The 14953-nt window shown below is 36.5% G+C and overlaps 1 protein-coding gene across 2 annotated transcripts in view; it reads right to left on the bottom strand.

Annotated features, from left to right (window-relative positions):
• Positions 1-8224: 8224 nt before the first annotated feature.
• Positions 8225-14953, bottom strand: part of UBA6 (ubiquitin like modifier activating enzyme 6) — a 70986-nt gene continuing 64257 nt past the window's right edge. For both annotated transcript variants that reach the window (XM_003800970.3, XM_023507591.1), the window contains 4 exons: positions 13676-13803; positions 12649-12736; positions 12336-12430; positions 8225-8792 (listed from right to left, as the gene is read on the bottom strand). In XM_003800970.3, the coding sequence (XP_003801018.1) occupies positions 8657-8792; positions 12336-12430; positions 12649-12736; positions 13676-13803 (447 nt within the window). In that variant the 3' untranslated portion in view covers positions 8225-8656. The remainder of the gene's footprint in view (positions 8793-12335; positions 12431-12648; positions 12737-13675; positions 13804-14953) is intronic.

Raw genomic sequence — 14953 nt, 5'->3', positions numbered from 1 at the left:
GGCTCATCTCTGGGAGAAGACAGAAATTAAGAGGTGAACCCTGCATTTGACACCACTGTGTGCTGAGAGTACAGATTTGCCAGACACTCTTGAGGGTAGTGGGTTTGAACCCAGCCACGGCCAAATTGCAACAAAAAACAGCCAGGTGTTGTGGCAGGCACCTGTAGTCCCAGCTACTTGGGAGGCTGAGGCAAGAGAATCACCTAAGCCTAGGAGTGGAGGTTGCTATGAGCTGTGATGCCACAGCACTCTACTGAGGGCGATAAAGTGAGACTCTGTCTCTAAAAAAAATAATAAAATTTAAAATAAAGAATAACAAGACATTCTAACACAGTGATATCTAATTTTCATTGGACAACATTGGAATAAGAGCTGCCTTGGGCCAAACATTAAGTACACAGACCCTAACAAAAGCTGATGAACACTAAAAAAGGTCCAGGCATAATTTTCATGATATCCATCACCATGTATAAGCAAAAAAGTCCTCACATAATAATCCTAATTATGCAGTGGACCATTAAGGGTCTATTAAAAATCATTGAGGTCTCAAGTTTGTGATCACTAATATAGACAACATATGTATCTAAGTAATAAAACAACTTTTTTTGTTTATTATAAAAGTAAAGTGGGCAACATAAAACTAGTAGGATACGTGACATTGTATTTGAGAAACTAAGGCATCAGTGTCTGGCTGGATGGAAGTAGCTGCAAGTCTCAGGAGTTCTCAAGGTCCTCACCAGATATCTGGTTCCAACTTGACTCTTAATGTACTCCAGTCTTTGAAATAGTTGCTCACAAATATAGGTGCTGCCAGAGCGAAGACATGAAAAAGACCGTGAGTGAAGCAAGGGATATTTGTCTCTGGGAAGACAGGACCAATGAAAGTCCAGTAAAGAGACATGAGGAGATTTTTCCTTAAGTTGAGTATCGGATTGCAGCTCTGTGCATTCCATTTGAAAAGTACACATATATAAGTCAATTGAAGTCACAAATGCACTAAAATATTATTTTCCCAGAAATCTTGAAATCTGTTTTCAAATTCTTATATCAAATGGAAAAGCAAGGCTGTATAATTTTCACGATTCCCAGGACTGTTCTTAGACAGTGTCAAAATGAATGTAACTGTTTGCCTTAATTTGGAATACTGTTATTTCAAACACTGCATTGATAAATAGGTTTTCACCTTGAAGGCGCAGGTTTAATTCATTTAAATGAGCAGTTAAGCCCACTAAAAATGCTAAAAGCATGCATAAATTTCCTTGATGTGCTGTTTAATGATACTTCATCAAAAGTGAGTTTTGGTTAACAATTGCATCATTTTCTATTAATTTTACAATCTCTCATTCTTACCATTGTCAGGGCACCATTAGTAACTATACCAGATATATTGACAATGGACAAAGAAAATCATTTTAACATGTTTTTTACTGCTTTATATAAAAATCTCTTGATTAATTTGTGTTCTTTAATGCCACTAAAGAAGCCATTGCTTTAGTGGCATATTTGTCATCAATACTTCTAATAAAAATAGTAACTTGAGCCGTATTTGTAGCATCAGTGCTGTCATCCATTGCTTAAGTATAAAATTTAAAATTAGTAACTTTATTCTCCAAACTTCTTTTGATAGATTTTCCAATTTCTTTAATTTGCCTGGGTATAATCTGGTGAGACAAATTGATTTTAGCAATATCCCCCCTTTTTTCAGAGCAAATTTTATGTGCCACACTTTCTATGTATTACTTAAAAACTAATCATCAATAAATGATTTCAATCTTTAGTTAGATATGCTACCACACAACTAGCTTTTATAATAAAAGCCATCTTAGTTGTAACTTTAAAAATTTTTTAAGATTCTTTTTCTGCTATTTTATCCTTAAGACATGGTCCTTCATACACACTGAACTTGCATATAATGCCTTTTCAAGTTAGTCTTTGAAAATTTGCAAAATTCCCTACAAATTAACCTCTGATTACCAAGAAATAGAAGACTTATATAGAGTATATACACATTTTTAAATCTTTTTTTTTTGAGACGGAGCCTCAAGCTATCCCCCTGGGTAGAGTGCCATGGCATCACGCTCACAGCAACCTCCAACTCCTGGGCTCAAGCGAGTCTCCTGCCTCAGCCTCCCAAGTAGCTGGGACTACAGGTGCCCACCACAACGCCTGGCCATTTTTTTTTTTTTAGGTTGCAGCCATCATTGTTGTTTGGCAGGCCCAGGCTGGGGATTCGAACCCGCCACCTTAGGTGTATGTGGCTGGCACCTTAGCCGCTTGAGCCACAGGCGCCAAGCCCACATTTTTAAATCTTAAATGTAATAGTTAAGGAATATGCTTATAGTTTTTTAGGAAAAATATTTTTGCATCATTCATTTTTGTATGTGGCTCCACCTTGAAACCCCTCAGAAACCAGGTGTTCTGACTTTCTGTGAGTGAGCAAAACAGTTCTGTTGCTCAGAGTCCAACTCCACATGTCTGACGGGTCAATCTGTGGGATGTGGAATTTTAGGGTATTGCTCAAGGCACCTTCTGGGTGTTCTGGGAATGGGCGCTTGAGCAGCTCTAATTGTTTCTCTAATCTGTCTAATTGTTGCCATTTATTACTGATATTCTATCCTCAGAGGCTGCTGGCTATGTCCCTCCAAGTGGAAGTCTCTGAGGTTCATGCCCTACTCTGGATTTGGCTCCTTGAAAGTAATGCTAGCATTTACCACTGCAACATCCAGTAATTTCTGAGAGTAATAAGCACTCAAAAACCTCCAGTGGTAATGTTATTCCTCCAGGAATGTTTGGCTCAACTTCTTCGGAAAATTCGGAGGCCTTGTTGTACTCCAATGAGATGACCAGTTTCTGTACTTCCTGCAAATTCGTTATTATTACAGCTGGCATTTGTGTGTCATAGCGCATAGTAGCTCCTTCTAAATCTTGTTTCATCAGCCAAATCTTGAGATAAATGTCCTTCTGGATTTTCAAATTCACCTTCAATGTCATGTTGGGATACACAAGACATTAGCACCTGGTGTTTCATCCAAAACCTAGACATGTCCTCACTATTCACTTCAATCACCCTGGATTTCCTCCATTCCTTTTTTGAGGCTACGCAGCAGTTGCTTATACCCCAGTGTTACAATCTGAAACCATTCCCAAATTTGTGATCTTTTACACAATTCTCACCACATACCTGTTTCCCATAGCACAAATGTAATTTAAACCTACAATTTATACATGCCTTTAAAACAAGTGAACTATCTTGTTTTACAGAGTCACAAGTAAAAAAGCTCTGGCAGCACAGCCATCCATGTGAACACAACACTCCATGCTGCACCACACTACAAAAAAGGTGGGAAATACGTGCAACCTCACATTTAAGTCCAGCAGACACAGCTTCAGATTGGCAGCTGACAGTGTAACTCCGGACACCGAGAAGCTGCTGGGAGGCTGGGAAACCAACTTTAACAAGGTGCTTGCTCCCCAGAACCACTGGAGATGAAAAGCTTAAGAGCCCCACTGTTCACCTTAACAAAGTTGGATCTGTCCACTTTCCACTGACACATCTTCCCTCATCCATAATTTTTCTTTTTTGGAGGTCTGTTTTCTTTTGAGACATTGTAGAAGTTATGCTGGCATTAAAATATTAATAGATAAGGAACTATATTCACATTTATTGTGAAAATTGACAGGGAAGTAGAAAGTAAGGTTGGGCCCTTCCACACTTTGGCTGCTGATGCAGAGGCGGCTGACTGTAAAGTGCGGCAGGTGGTGTGTGAGGCACCAAGGTGTGGAAGAATGCTACCTCCTGACTTCTAAATGACACCAAATATCTAATGCTGCAATGGTAGGTTGAAATATTTACTGATAATCGGGGTGATTTTACCACGAGCACTGGTAAAATCTGATGGTGTCAATCACTATTGACTTGGAAGCCACACGTCACGTAAAACTGAAGCCATGTGAATATAAATAGTGATAATATGTGTTTAGGTGACACTGTGACATGATGTCATCTACAAAGAATATGCTCCAGAAACACACAATCAAGTTCCATCAAAAAAAAAGTCACAGAAACATCTCACAATATTTTAAGGAAATTTATGATTTTGATTTGGGCCCCACTCATAGCCATCCTGGTGGCTATGTGGCCTTCAGGTTGCAGGCAGGACAGCCCTGCTCTATCAGAATAGTAAATTCAGAAGATTTGCTTCCAGATAACAAAGAATGTATCAGCTACAGTGGCAAAGACAGTATATTAACACAGTGATAGCAAAGAAGGAAGAAAAATTTAGAAAGAGACATACAGATGTACAGATATAATACATAATATTAGTGGCACTGAAGAAAAGAGAGAAAAATCAGACTTTTCAGTAAATAGTGGTGAGGTACTTCCTAACATGTGCAAAACTTACATGTAAAAGGGAAAATTAACACTTTTAGAGGATAGAGAAGAGTATCTTCATGACCTGAGGGCAGGGAATCGTCTTTTAAAAATCAGAAAAACCTCCAATTTTAAAGCAAAAAATTGATACTTCTCAGTCTCCAACCATTAACAAATTCATCCAAGATCATCATATAGAGAGGGAAAGGAAAGCCACAGAATAGAAGAAAATTGCACCTACACAGCTAACAAAAAAATAGGATTTAGAAAGACCTTCTATGAATCAAGAAAAAGTGGCCAACACAACAAAAAAATATGTGATAGACTTGACAAGAAATTTTACAAAAAAAAAGAAAGTCGAAGTGGTTAGTGAACTTATGAAAAGGTGCTCAACTTCAGTTGTATTCAGGAAAAGGGAGAGTAAAATTTCAATGAGATACACCTGCGTATTCAGTAGCTGGGCAAAATAAAAAAGTCTGTTAGTACCATGTTGACCAAAACATGAAGATAGCTCTAATGCTCAGGAAAAATAATGCAATCATCTAATAAAATTTAAGCTATGAATACCAAGCAATTCTACTCCTAAATAGTACTATCTTATTTGTACCAGAAGATACATATAACACAATGTTCACAGTTCAATGGAACTGTGATTGCCCCAAACTAAAAACATCCCAATTGTCAGTCTACAGAATTAGTAACTCACTATTTATTAAAACAAAAGGTAAATTGTGGCAATGAAGAGGAACAAAATAGCACTACAAGCACCATGGACAGCTCACGTGTGAAATCAAAGAAGCAAAGTATGATCTTTCCATATAAAATCAAAACCAAGAAAACTGTGTTACTTGGGGTTAGTGCACAGATGGTAGCCCTGGAAGAGTGAGACAGTATCACAAAAGGCAGGACGGTGGCAGGTACCAGGTGTGTGGGCAGCTGGCTATGAGTGGGAGAGCGTCACAGGGTGGGTTTCTGATGTGGTCAGTGCTCTGTGACCTATAGTGGGAAGGAGTACCTGGGTGGGTTTCTGAAGTAGTCAGTGCTGTTACCTTTAGTGGGAAGGGGTCACCTGGGGGTTCTGACTGGGGTCAGTGCTCTGTTATCCCAACTGCTGGCTACACAGTTACTCTAAAAGTTTTTCTAAATTGTATATCTTATGTACTACTCTTCTGTATAAATATTTTTAAACATGTATTTCTCCATTACAAAAACAAAATTAAGATGTACAAAGACAGAATTGAACACAAATTACCAATTTATACTTACTCTGATCTCAACTGCCTGATTTTTTTGAATCTGTGAAAAGCAAAATCATTAAACTCAAACCTAGAGATTGTGTACTAAATGATTAGATATTTACAATCACAATGAACTATATTATAGTTGAAAAAATTAAATAGATTTTTTCCTGAAGATCTCAAGAAAAAAACTTTGTCTTCATTTTACTACTTAATAAAATAATACTCTAAATATTGTGATTTTCTTTTTTAATGTTCTGTCACTATTAACACCAGAGTATGCCACAGCAGATAAAGATAAAATAAGGGTTCACATTTACTTCGAAGTTTTACGTGGGTCACTTTATAAGGAACTTACAGACAAGTAACATAACTGCTTTAAAATTCCACAAAGGAAAGCACTTTAGAAATCCCCTGGACCAGGGTTTACCAGATCACAATTTCACATGGTCACAACTATTTCTCTCCAACTGTTTTATAAGAATTTAGAGGACCCAAAGTACTCTGAATTAAAGTACCTCCTTAGCCCACTGGCTATGCTGTTTCCTGATGACACAAAACCTCAAAATCAGGAAACACCAAAAGCACATCACAAAATGAACAGCAGGACCAGAATCTCTATGAATCAACTATGGAACAAGATTTACAAAGATATTCTCAAATTTCTTGATTTATTTATAATTTGTAATTTATTTCTTAATAAGTAAAAAATTAGTGGAATTATACAAAAATCAAATCATTACTTTTTGCACTTGGCATTTTAATCACCAACAGTGATCTCGTGGCATAGTAATTAACAAAATGAGAACTGTCATTAGCTTCACCCTGGCTTTCTAGCTTATCAGAAATAAATAAATGATGGCAATAACCATTATCTACAGAAAAAAAGTAATAACAAAATGGTGGCAGGTTAAATTACAACATTAACTTCATCCTTATTGATTTTGTTCATATCTCATTGATGTCTATAAAGAGAAACTCATAGTATGGCTCTAAATTTAATTCTGAAGAGATGTAGAGACTTGGACAAAATATAAAAATAAAAAAAATGTAAGCAAGCTATTACGTCATACTTCAGGTTTGCTGGATGGCTACTGGGAAGGTATCAGTTACTTTCAAAGAGCACAAAACAAAGTAAAAGTGGAAAAAGGCTTCTTTTATACAAAAGTCCTTTTATTATTCCTGTCCTCTGTAGTCCACATCATTAATTTTAAGTATTCACTTGGAATTTGCACACTGAGAGAGGAGGACAGAGTGAGATGACAGCTGCTTACTTCTGGAATCCCAGCTCCCAACACACATTAATTATCCTTTAATCATACAATTCACTTTCCCAAACATACTTCCTCAATTAGATGATATTTTTACCAAAAACCCACACTTGTCAAAGCAATTTATACTATTTGTAAATGGAATCAAAGTACAGAGTATAAAAAGATACCAAATTGGAGTAACACTGATGTACATCTGCTTTTTGATTTATCAAAGTGCCTATTAATGGTCTGAACAGGGAGTACAAGGAAAAGAGCAGGAGGGACAGGATTTCCTACAGTCACAAGATTCCAACTGCTTTATAAGGCATGATAAGCCTTAGTAATAAAAGGATCACTAGTTGTTCTCACTGAGTTTACAGTATTGAATACTGTTTATCTCATTTTAATGAAAGCACTTATTTCAACAACTGCAATAGTTCATGTCAGAAAACAGAAGGTTTTTCTTAATAAAGACCTAAAAAAATAAATTTTTACCTTTGTTATCTCCCTTTCTGGAAATGGGAAATAAAATGCTTTCTTTTAAAATAAAAATATTATTTTTTTCTATTCATTAGGTTTTTGGATGAAAAAAAATCAAGATTCTACTAGTGATGATTTTTTAATCTCTAGTTTTCATTTTCTAGGATACTCCCCTCAGAAAACCTTTTAGTCTTATACACTACGACAATTATGTTTAGAGTTTTAAATAAAAAAAACAGCCGCATTAGAAGGCATACTGAAAAATCAAATGATTAGCCACATGTGCCTGTTCACATTCACGGATTATCTAAATTGGTTGTCAGAGCCCATATGATACTGCTAACCTTGAGTCCAAGTTAACATGTGTCATCTGACCTACTGCTCATGGCTTACATTGCAGATGTTATCAATACAAATCTTGATTTCTGGGAGACAGTATATACTGTAACAAACTCTGGCGAAACTGTCAAAGGTAACAGCACTAATACTAACAGCACAATTTAAATGTCTATTCTTTATCCACTGCTGCCATCCTTACTTCTCATATGATATTAAATTCTCAAGCCTAATCCTAGGACAAATACAAGGTGTCACTATTTTTATAAAGAAAAGGGTCTCAAATACTAAACAAACAAGCAAAAATTCATAAAATAGGATTAAGGTTTTTGGATAGTTGCATTTGTTACTTTCTTTCTTTTTTCATTTTTTTTTGAGACAGAGTCTTACTATGTCACCCTCCATAGAGTGCTGTAGGGTCACAGCTCACAGCAACCTCAAACTCTTGAGCTTAAGAGATTCTCTTATCTCAGCCTTCCAAGTAGTTGGGACTACGGGTACTTGCAACAACACCCAGCTATTTTTCTTTTTTCATTGTTGTTGTTGTTTAGCAGGCCCAGGCCAGGTTCAACTTGCCACCCTTAGTGCATGTGGCTGAGGCTGTAACCATTGTGCTACGGGCACTGAGCCATATTTGTTACTTTCAGTTTCTTGATCCTTATCATCTCTGGTTGTAAATATTTTTCCTTCTTTTTATCCAAACAGATAAATACACAAATCTGTCTTAAGTATTACAAAATGGCATTCCAGCTCAAAGTTGCAGGTGTTCATAACCGCGTGTGAACCGTTAGACAAGTGTTTAGTATGCTTCAAAATGTCTTACAATTTTCCAGTGCAGTTTCATACTGATGTTTTCCTTAAATTAAGGCTTCATCAAAGAGAAATCCAGAGTATGATGAGTTGATTTTTTTAGCTTCTGAATTAAGTGCACTCTTCCCCAAATCAAGTGGTTCTGGAATGACCTAGGACAAGTTACACTAATCAGCACCAGGGCTGAAGTAGTACCTCACTGGAGGCCCAGGCAGGTCTTCATCTCCATCAGCATCTGGGGCAAATGACACAGTGAGATCCACGTATTTCTTTTCAGTGGAAGGTTTCACAAGTTTATGCATTCTAAGAAAAATAAGCAAGGATGAATAATTTGGTAAATTCTATAAAATAAATGATTTGCTGACTGATGCCATCCAGAGAATCTGGACTTGCATCTAGACTTCATTTTAAAATCCAGTAACCCATCTGTTTTCAAGTTTACATTTTTCTTTTAGTAAAATTTTGAACTTAAAGGATACCCATTTACCTAAAAATAAATGTGAATCATCACTGGCTATGATAAAAAATATAGACCATATGTCAAAAGACTTAAAAAAAAATCCCCATAATGCAAGCAATGATTTTAAAAAATTAATTCTCCTCCTATATTCCCTATTATGTGTAAAGGCATCATACATTCTCAAACATTATTCTGTAAAGATTAAAAAAACAAGCCAGGGGTGGCGCCCGTGGCTCAGTGGGTAGGATGCTGGCCCCATGTACCATGGGCCATGCATTCAAACCTGGCCCTGCCAAACTGCAACAACAAAAAAAATAGCCAGGTGTTGTAGCCAGCACCTGTAGTCCCAGCTACTCAGGAGGCTGAGGCAGGAGAATCACCTAAGCCCAGGAATTGAAGGTTGCTGTGAGCTGTGTGACACTACGGCACCCAGGACGATAAAGTGAGACTCTGTCTCTACAAAAAAAAAAAAAAAAAAAAAAAAGCCAGATATTAAAAGTTAAAATGCAAGCTAGGACCACCACAGTAAAAATATTCTTTTTAAGTTTTTCCCTCATATCTGATGTTTATCCTATTACTGAAAAACCACTCAATCTTTGCTGCTGTCACGTTACTGTCTTAAATTGGTATACCTCTTAAATCTCTATGCCCCTTAGATTATTACTTTAGCTTCTAGCCAGCTGCATTCAGTCTATGCTCTTCTACCTCCAATCTACACTGCTGCCAGAATTCTCTTACAATGTAAATTTGATGTTATTTTCCTGCTTAATAATGTTATCATATACCATGTACCTACTTTATGCTAGGCTCTGAACTATGCAATTTAATCCTCAATAACTCTTTTCATTTTACAAAGATTTTTGTTTCATACATAATTTTCATTTTTCCACCATTCACTGTTATCATCTTACCCTTGAATTATTATAAAATGCTTGATTTCCAGCTGGGCATGGTGGCTCATGCCTGTAATCCTACCACTCTGGGAGGCCAAAGTGATGGACTGCCTGAGCTCATAAGTTCAAGACCAGCCTGAACTAGAGTTAGATCTCATCTCTTAAAAAAAAAGAAAAGAAAATAGCCAGGCATTGTGGTGGGTACCTTTAGTCCCAGATACTTGGGAGCCTGAGGCAAGAAAATCACTTAAGCCCAAGAGTTTGAGGTTGCTGTGAGGTGTGACACCATAGCACTCTACCAAGGGTAACAAAGTAAGACTCTGTCTCAAAAAAAAAAAACAAAAAACAAAAAAAAACCCCAAACCCCAAAATGTTGATTTCCAAAACAGACCATTCAATGCTCTCTCTAAGCTTTATGTCTGCACAGACAGTTGTTACTTTTGCCTAGAATACCTTCTGCAAGTGAAAGCTACTCTAAGTAGAGGTTTGAGTTAGTAGTGCCCAGAGTACTTTGTAAAAAATCTTCATTATAACAATTATTTGATTACATTTCAATTAGCATGCCAATTTCTTAGTAGACTGTAAATTCCTTGAGAGGAATGTCATTCCTATTAGATACATGACAATAAAATATTAACTGTAGTAATATACAGAATTCTCGTGTGCCACATTACACTATTAGCCCTTAATGTTATTTTAGTGTATAAAGACTCAGGGTGCAATCATCTCATCCTACTAGATAAGAACTAATTTTCAGAAGCTACTCCAAGTGGCAAAGCAACCAAGTGGATGAGCAAGGACAGGAACCCAGGTTTTCCTAAAGGTGAGTTCATGCTTTTTTTTTCATCTTCTCTTTTTTTTTTTTTTATTGAATGGTAACTATGTACATTAATGCACTTCTGGGGTACAGTGTAGGGTTTTCACATGCAATCTGAAGAGTTCATGCTTTTAATCACAACCCCACTGATGGACATAAGGTGTCTAGCCACTTAATAGGCACTCAATAAATACCTGCTAAATGTATAATGCAATAAAATGAGAAATATTGTTATATCAAAAATGTTATGCTGGAGGTTTGATATTGGCCAACTCTCAAGCATTTTTGTTAATTATTTGCAGTGAACTTTAGATTACACTAATCAATACACTTCATAACCACACATTCTACTATCTAGGCACAGTACAATAAAGGGATTCTAAATGCTACTCTTAATTTATCCAAAAATACTCAGGATCCTAATGAAAAATATAAGGCAAATTGATGCTTTAACAATAGTTTCATTTGTTAATGTACAGATAATTAAAACTGGATTATAATTTATAATTGATAACCATAGGCAAAGTCAACAGATGTGTGTCAGGTATTGGTCTAAGTATTTGAAATACAACATTGACCAGATCAAATAAAGATTCCTGCCCTTGTGAAACTTAAGTTCCAGTGGGAGTTTGGAGGAGACAGACATAAACAGTAAATATTACAATACACACAGCATTATAGGACATTGGCAAGTGTGACAGGGGAGAGAGAAGCAGAGCTGAGCACAGGGCTTGAGGCCACTGGATGGGCCGGGTAGGCTACTGCACTACATGGTAAGTGGGGCAGAAGGGCCTCTTCAGAAAGTGCAAAGATCAGAAGAAGGGTTAGCCATCTCAGCATCTCAGAAAGTTACAAGAGGGAGCCACCAGAGCAAAGGCCCCATGCTGAAGCATGACTGAAGTATTCAAGGAACATTAGGGAAACCAGCGTAGCTGGACTACTGCAAGCAGGGGGAGAGATGGGAAAGGAACTTAAAGGGGTAACTGGGAACTCAATTATTTAAGGCCCTGCAGCCTACTGTAAAGCAGTGGGTTTTTGGTTCCCTTTCTTTTAGTCTTTGCTCAGTTCCCACCTTGCCAGTGAGAATCTGATAGACAGAAGAACAATTAGACTACCCTGTAAACAAAGCAATGCAATAGCCCCAACTTCCCACATTTCCTTTTCCCTTTACTCTTCATTTTCTCCACGGCACTTACCGTCATCTCACACACTTGCCTAGTTATTACATAAACTCAAGTAGGAAGGAACTTTGCTCAGTGCTGTATCCCTGATGCTTTGAGTACTAGCACACAGTGGGCATCTTTAACAAAAATCTGTTGAATAAATGAATAAAGATAACAATCTGGCATTTCTGTTTTATTCCTGTGCCAGGTATTATGTGTTTCAACTTAAAACAGTAGATCCACTTAAGTGTATTTACCAAATCAGGTTTCTAAATCTTAGTACCTGAAGAGCTCACTCTAACCTGTCATAAACTTACAAGGGTACTATAACCCTATCAATCTCTTGAGAGGTTGCCTGTTGGCCCTCGCCTGGCAACCTCCTCATCTTGCTAATACCACCAGACAAGAGCAACACTTAACTGAATTTTAATCTCTATATTTTAATTTTTCAATGTGTGTCCAGCTTACATTTCAATTCTTTTGAATTGTTTGCATATCACGTTCAATACTTACGTCAACTTTAATCTTTTTGCATGACCAGGCATTACTGGAACATAAAGCATTTTGACTCCCTGTACCACCATTGTTGGCTCAATCCCATACTTCTCCTGAAAGTCAATACCCAAAGATGAAAAAAAAAATCAAAGCTTTACTCCAAAATAAAATGTTTAACATTGTTTATAAACATTTTATAACCAGTACCAAGAGAACAAACACTTGTGTTAAAAAATAACATAATCTCTTTTAATTTCCAATGAAGTTATGAATGAAAACTAAACAGAAACCAGACTCAAAGCTACTAATCAAACAAGTTAATAAATCTCACCTTGACTGCATTTATGAAATCCAAGAGAGTAAAATCTTCTTTTCCATGTACAGTCCATCGATCCCAAATTGTAAATGATATTCCATTTCTGTTGCAGAAAAATATTTAGAACAGAAATATAAATGTTCTTCCCTTTAACTGATTCTTAAAACAAAAAACTCCCAAACCCTGCAGCCTATTATTTGTAATTTAGCTAGAAATTAATATGGGGGGGGGAAATACAACTTTTAAAATATTTCATAATCTTATTTCCCCATCACATTATACAGGTGACTGCTTTTGTCAGTGGCTGACTCTCCCAGTGTCCCATGATAAATCAAGTGTCTTGGTGGAGAGTGCTCACTCTCTCCTCCCCGTCTCTTTCAACAGCTACAAGGGTCTCACTGTGCAAAGGCTCTAGTCCTCTGTCCTTGGACACTTGGGTTGTTCCAAGTGTTGGCCATGATAAACAATGCTGGGATGATTCTCTTGCAATTTATAATTAGAAATGTGTGCAAATGTATCTGCAATTTTGAAATACAGTGCCTTGTTTCCCTTGCTGTTGGATTAGGATTATTTTGTGCTCTTATCAGCAACATATCAGAGCATTTACTTTCTCACAGCCTTGTCAAGATAGATTTTTTTCAACTTTTTGATTATTGCTGATCTGAAAAGTAAAAAATGGAGTCTAGGAAATTGTTTTGCTTTGTCATAAACTTGTGAAATTAGATCTTAAATTCATAGTTAGTTAGATACTAAAGTACTTAGTTTTAATGCATCTGGGTTAGGTAGACATAGATGAAACTGTAATGCTAAACAGAATGGCTGGTCAAGTCATAGAAAACTTCTTTGACTAGTGCAGGAGTGTAGGAATGCTTCAGGAAAAGTATTAGGATCTGGTCTGGAAGTAACGGCAAGGAGATATATATATATATATACACACACAATATATATGTATGTGTATATATATATATTGAAAAAAGAGATGAATTTTTAAAGTTAAAATATTTTTTCTCATTATACAAGAGAAGTAGACCTTCATACATACCTGATTTTAGTTTTTCTTACTTCAGATGTCTCTGTAAACACTATAATTGGAATGGCTAAGTTAAGGAAACAATTTTTGTAGGCTTCAAATGGATAGCCACCAGTTACTTTGATCATCTCCAAGGCAACCTAGATAAAACAAGGTACTCTGTTCATACAAATAGCCTGAAACTATTTGTGACTTTAATTGGATCTATTAAATTTTCCCAAGTTGTTTTCAATCATTTCTCTGTGAATAGTAAAAACAGCTATAGATCTGAAATAATGTAAATTTCTTATATATATGCCTCTACACTTCAAGCATATTTTGTATTAATACTTTCAAATTTTTAATCTACTCTATACATGGTGAATAAAGTTCTTAGAGTGTGAGTTTGATCTTCTCTGCCCCCATGTGGATGCTCTTTATATCCTTCTCTTGCCTGACTGTATTGGCTAGAACTTCTAGCACTATGGTTAATAGTAGTGGTGATAGGAGACAGCCTTGTCTGGTTCCACTTCTAAATGGAAAAGCTTTCAGTTTTACTCCATTCAGTATATTAGCTGTGGGTTTGTCAAGATGGCTTCAGTTTGAGAAATGTGCCATTCATGCCTATATTGTTAAGTGTTCTTGTGAGAAAAGGATGCTGTATTTTATCAAATGCTTTTCTGCATCTATTGAGAAGATCATAAGGTCACTGCTTTTGCTTCTACTGATACGGTGAATTACAATTCCCAAATGAAAATACTTAGGAATATGCCTAATAAAAGAGGTGAAGGAAGGACCTCTACAAAGAGAATTATGAAACCCTCAGAAAAGAAATAGCAGAAGACATTAACAAATGGAAGAACATACCATACTCATGGCTGGGAAGAATCTTTGGAAGATTCCCAAAGCAATCTACAGATTCAGTGAAATCCCCATTAAAATATCAACATCATACTTTGAAGATTTGGAAAAAATAGTTCTTTGTTTTATATGGAACCAGAAAAACCCCTATACAGCCAAGGCAATTCTTAGTAATAAAAACAAAGCCAGGGGCATCCCCCAACCAGACTTTAGGTTATATTACAAGTCCATAGTGATCAAAACAGCATGGTACTGGCACAGAAATAGAGACATAGACATTTAGAACCAAATAGAAAAAAATGAGATGAAATTAACCATGAGATAAAAGCCATCTGATCTTTGATAAACCAAACAAAAGCACACACTTGGGGAAAAGAATTTCTATTCAATAAATGGTGCTGAGAGAACTGGATTACCACATGTAAAAGACTGAAACTAGACCATCACCTT

This window comes from Otolemur garnettii, unplaced genomic scaffold (genome assembly GCF_000181295.1).
Source record: "Otolemur garnettii isolate 467f Iridium unplaced genomic scaffold, OtoGar3 scaffold00191, whole genome shotgun sequence".
Classification (NCBI taxonomy): Eukaryota; Metazoa; Chordata; class Mammalia; order Primates; family Galagidae; genus Otolemur; species Otolemur garnettii.
The sequence above is the reverse complement of the archived record's forward strand: the minus strand, read 5'-3'. Positions and strand labels throughout refer to the sequence as shown.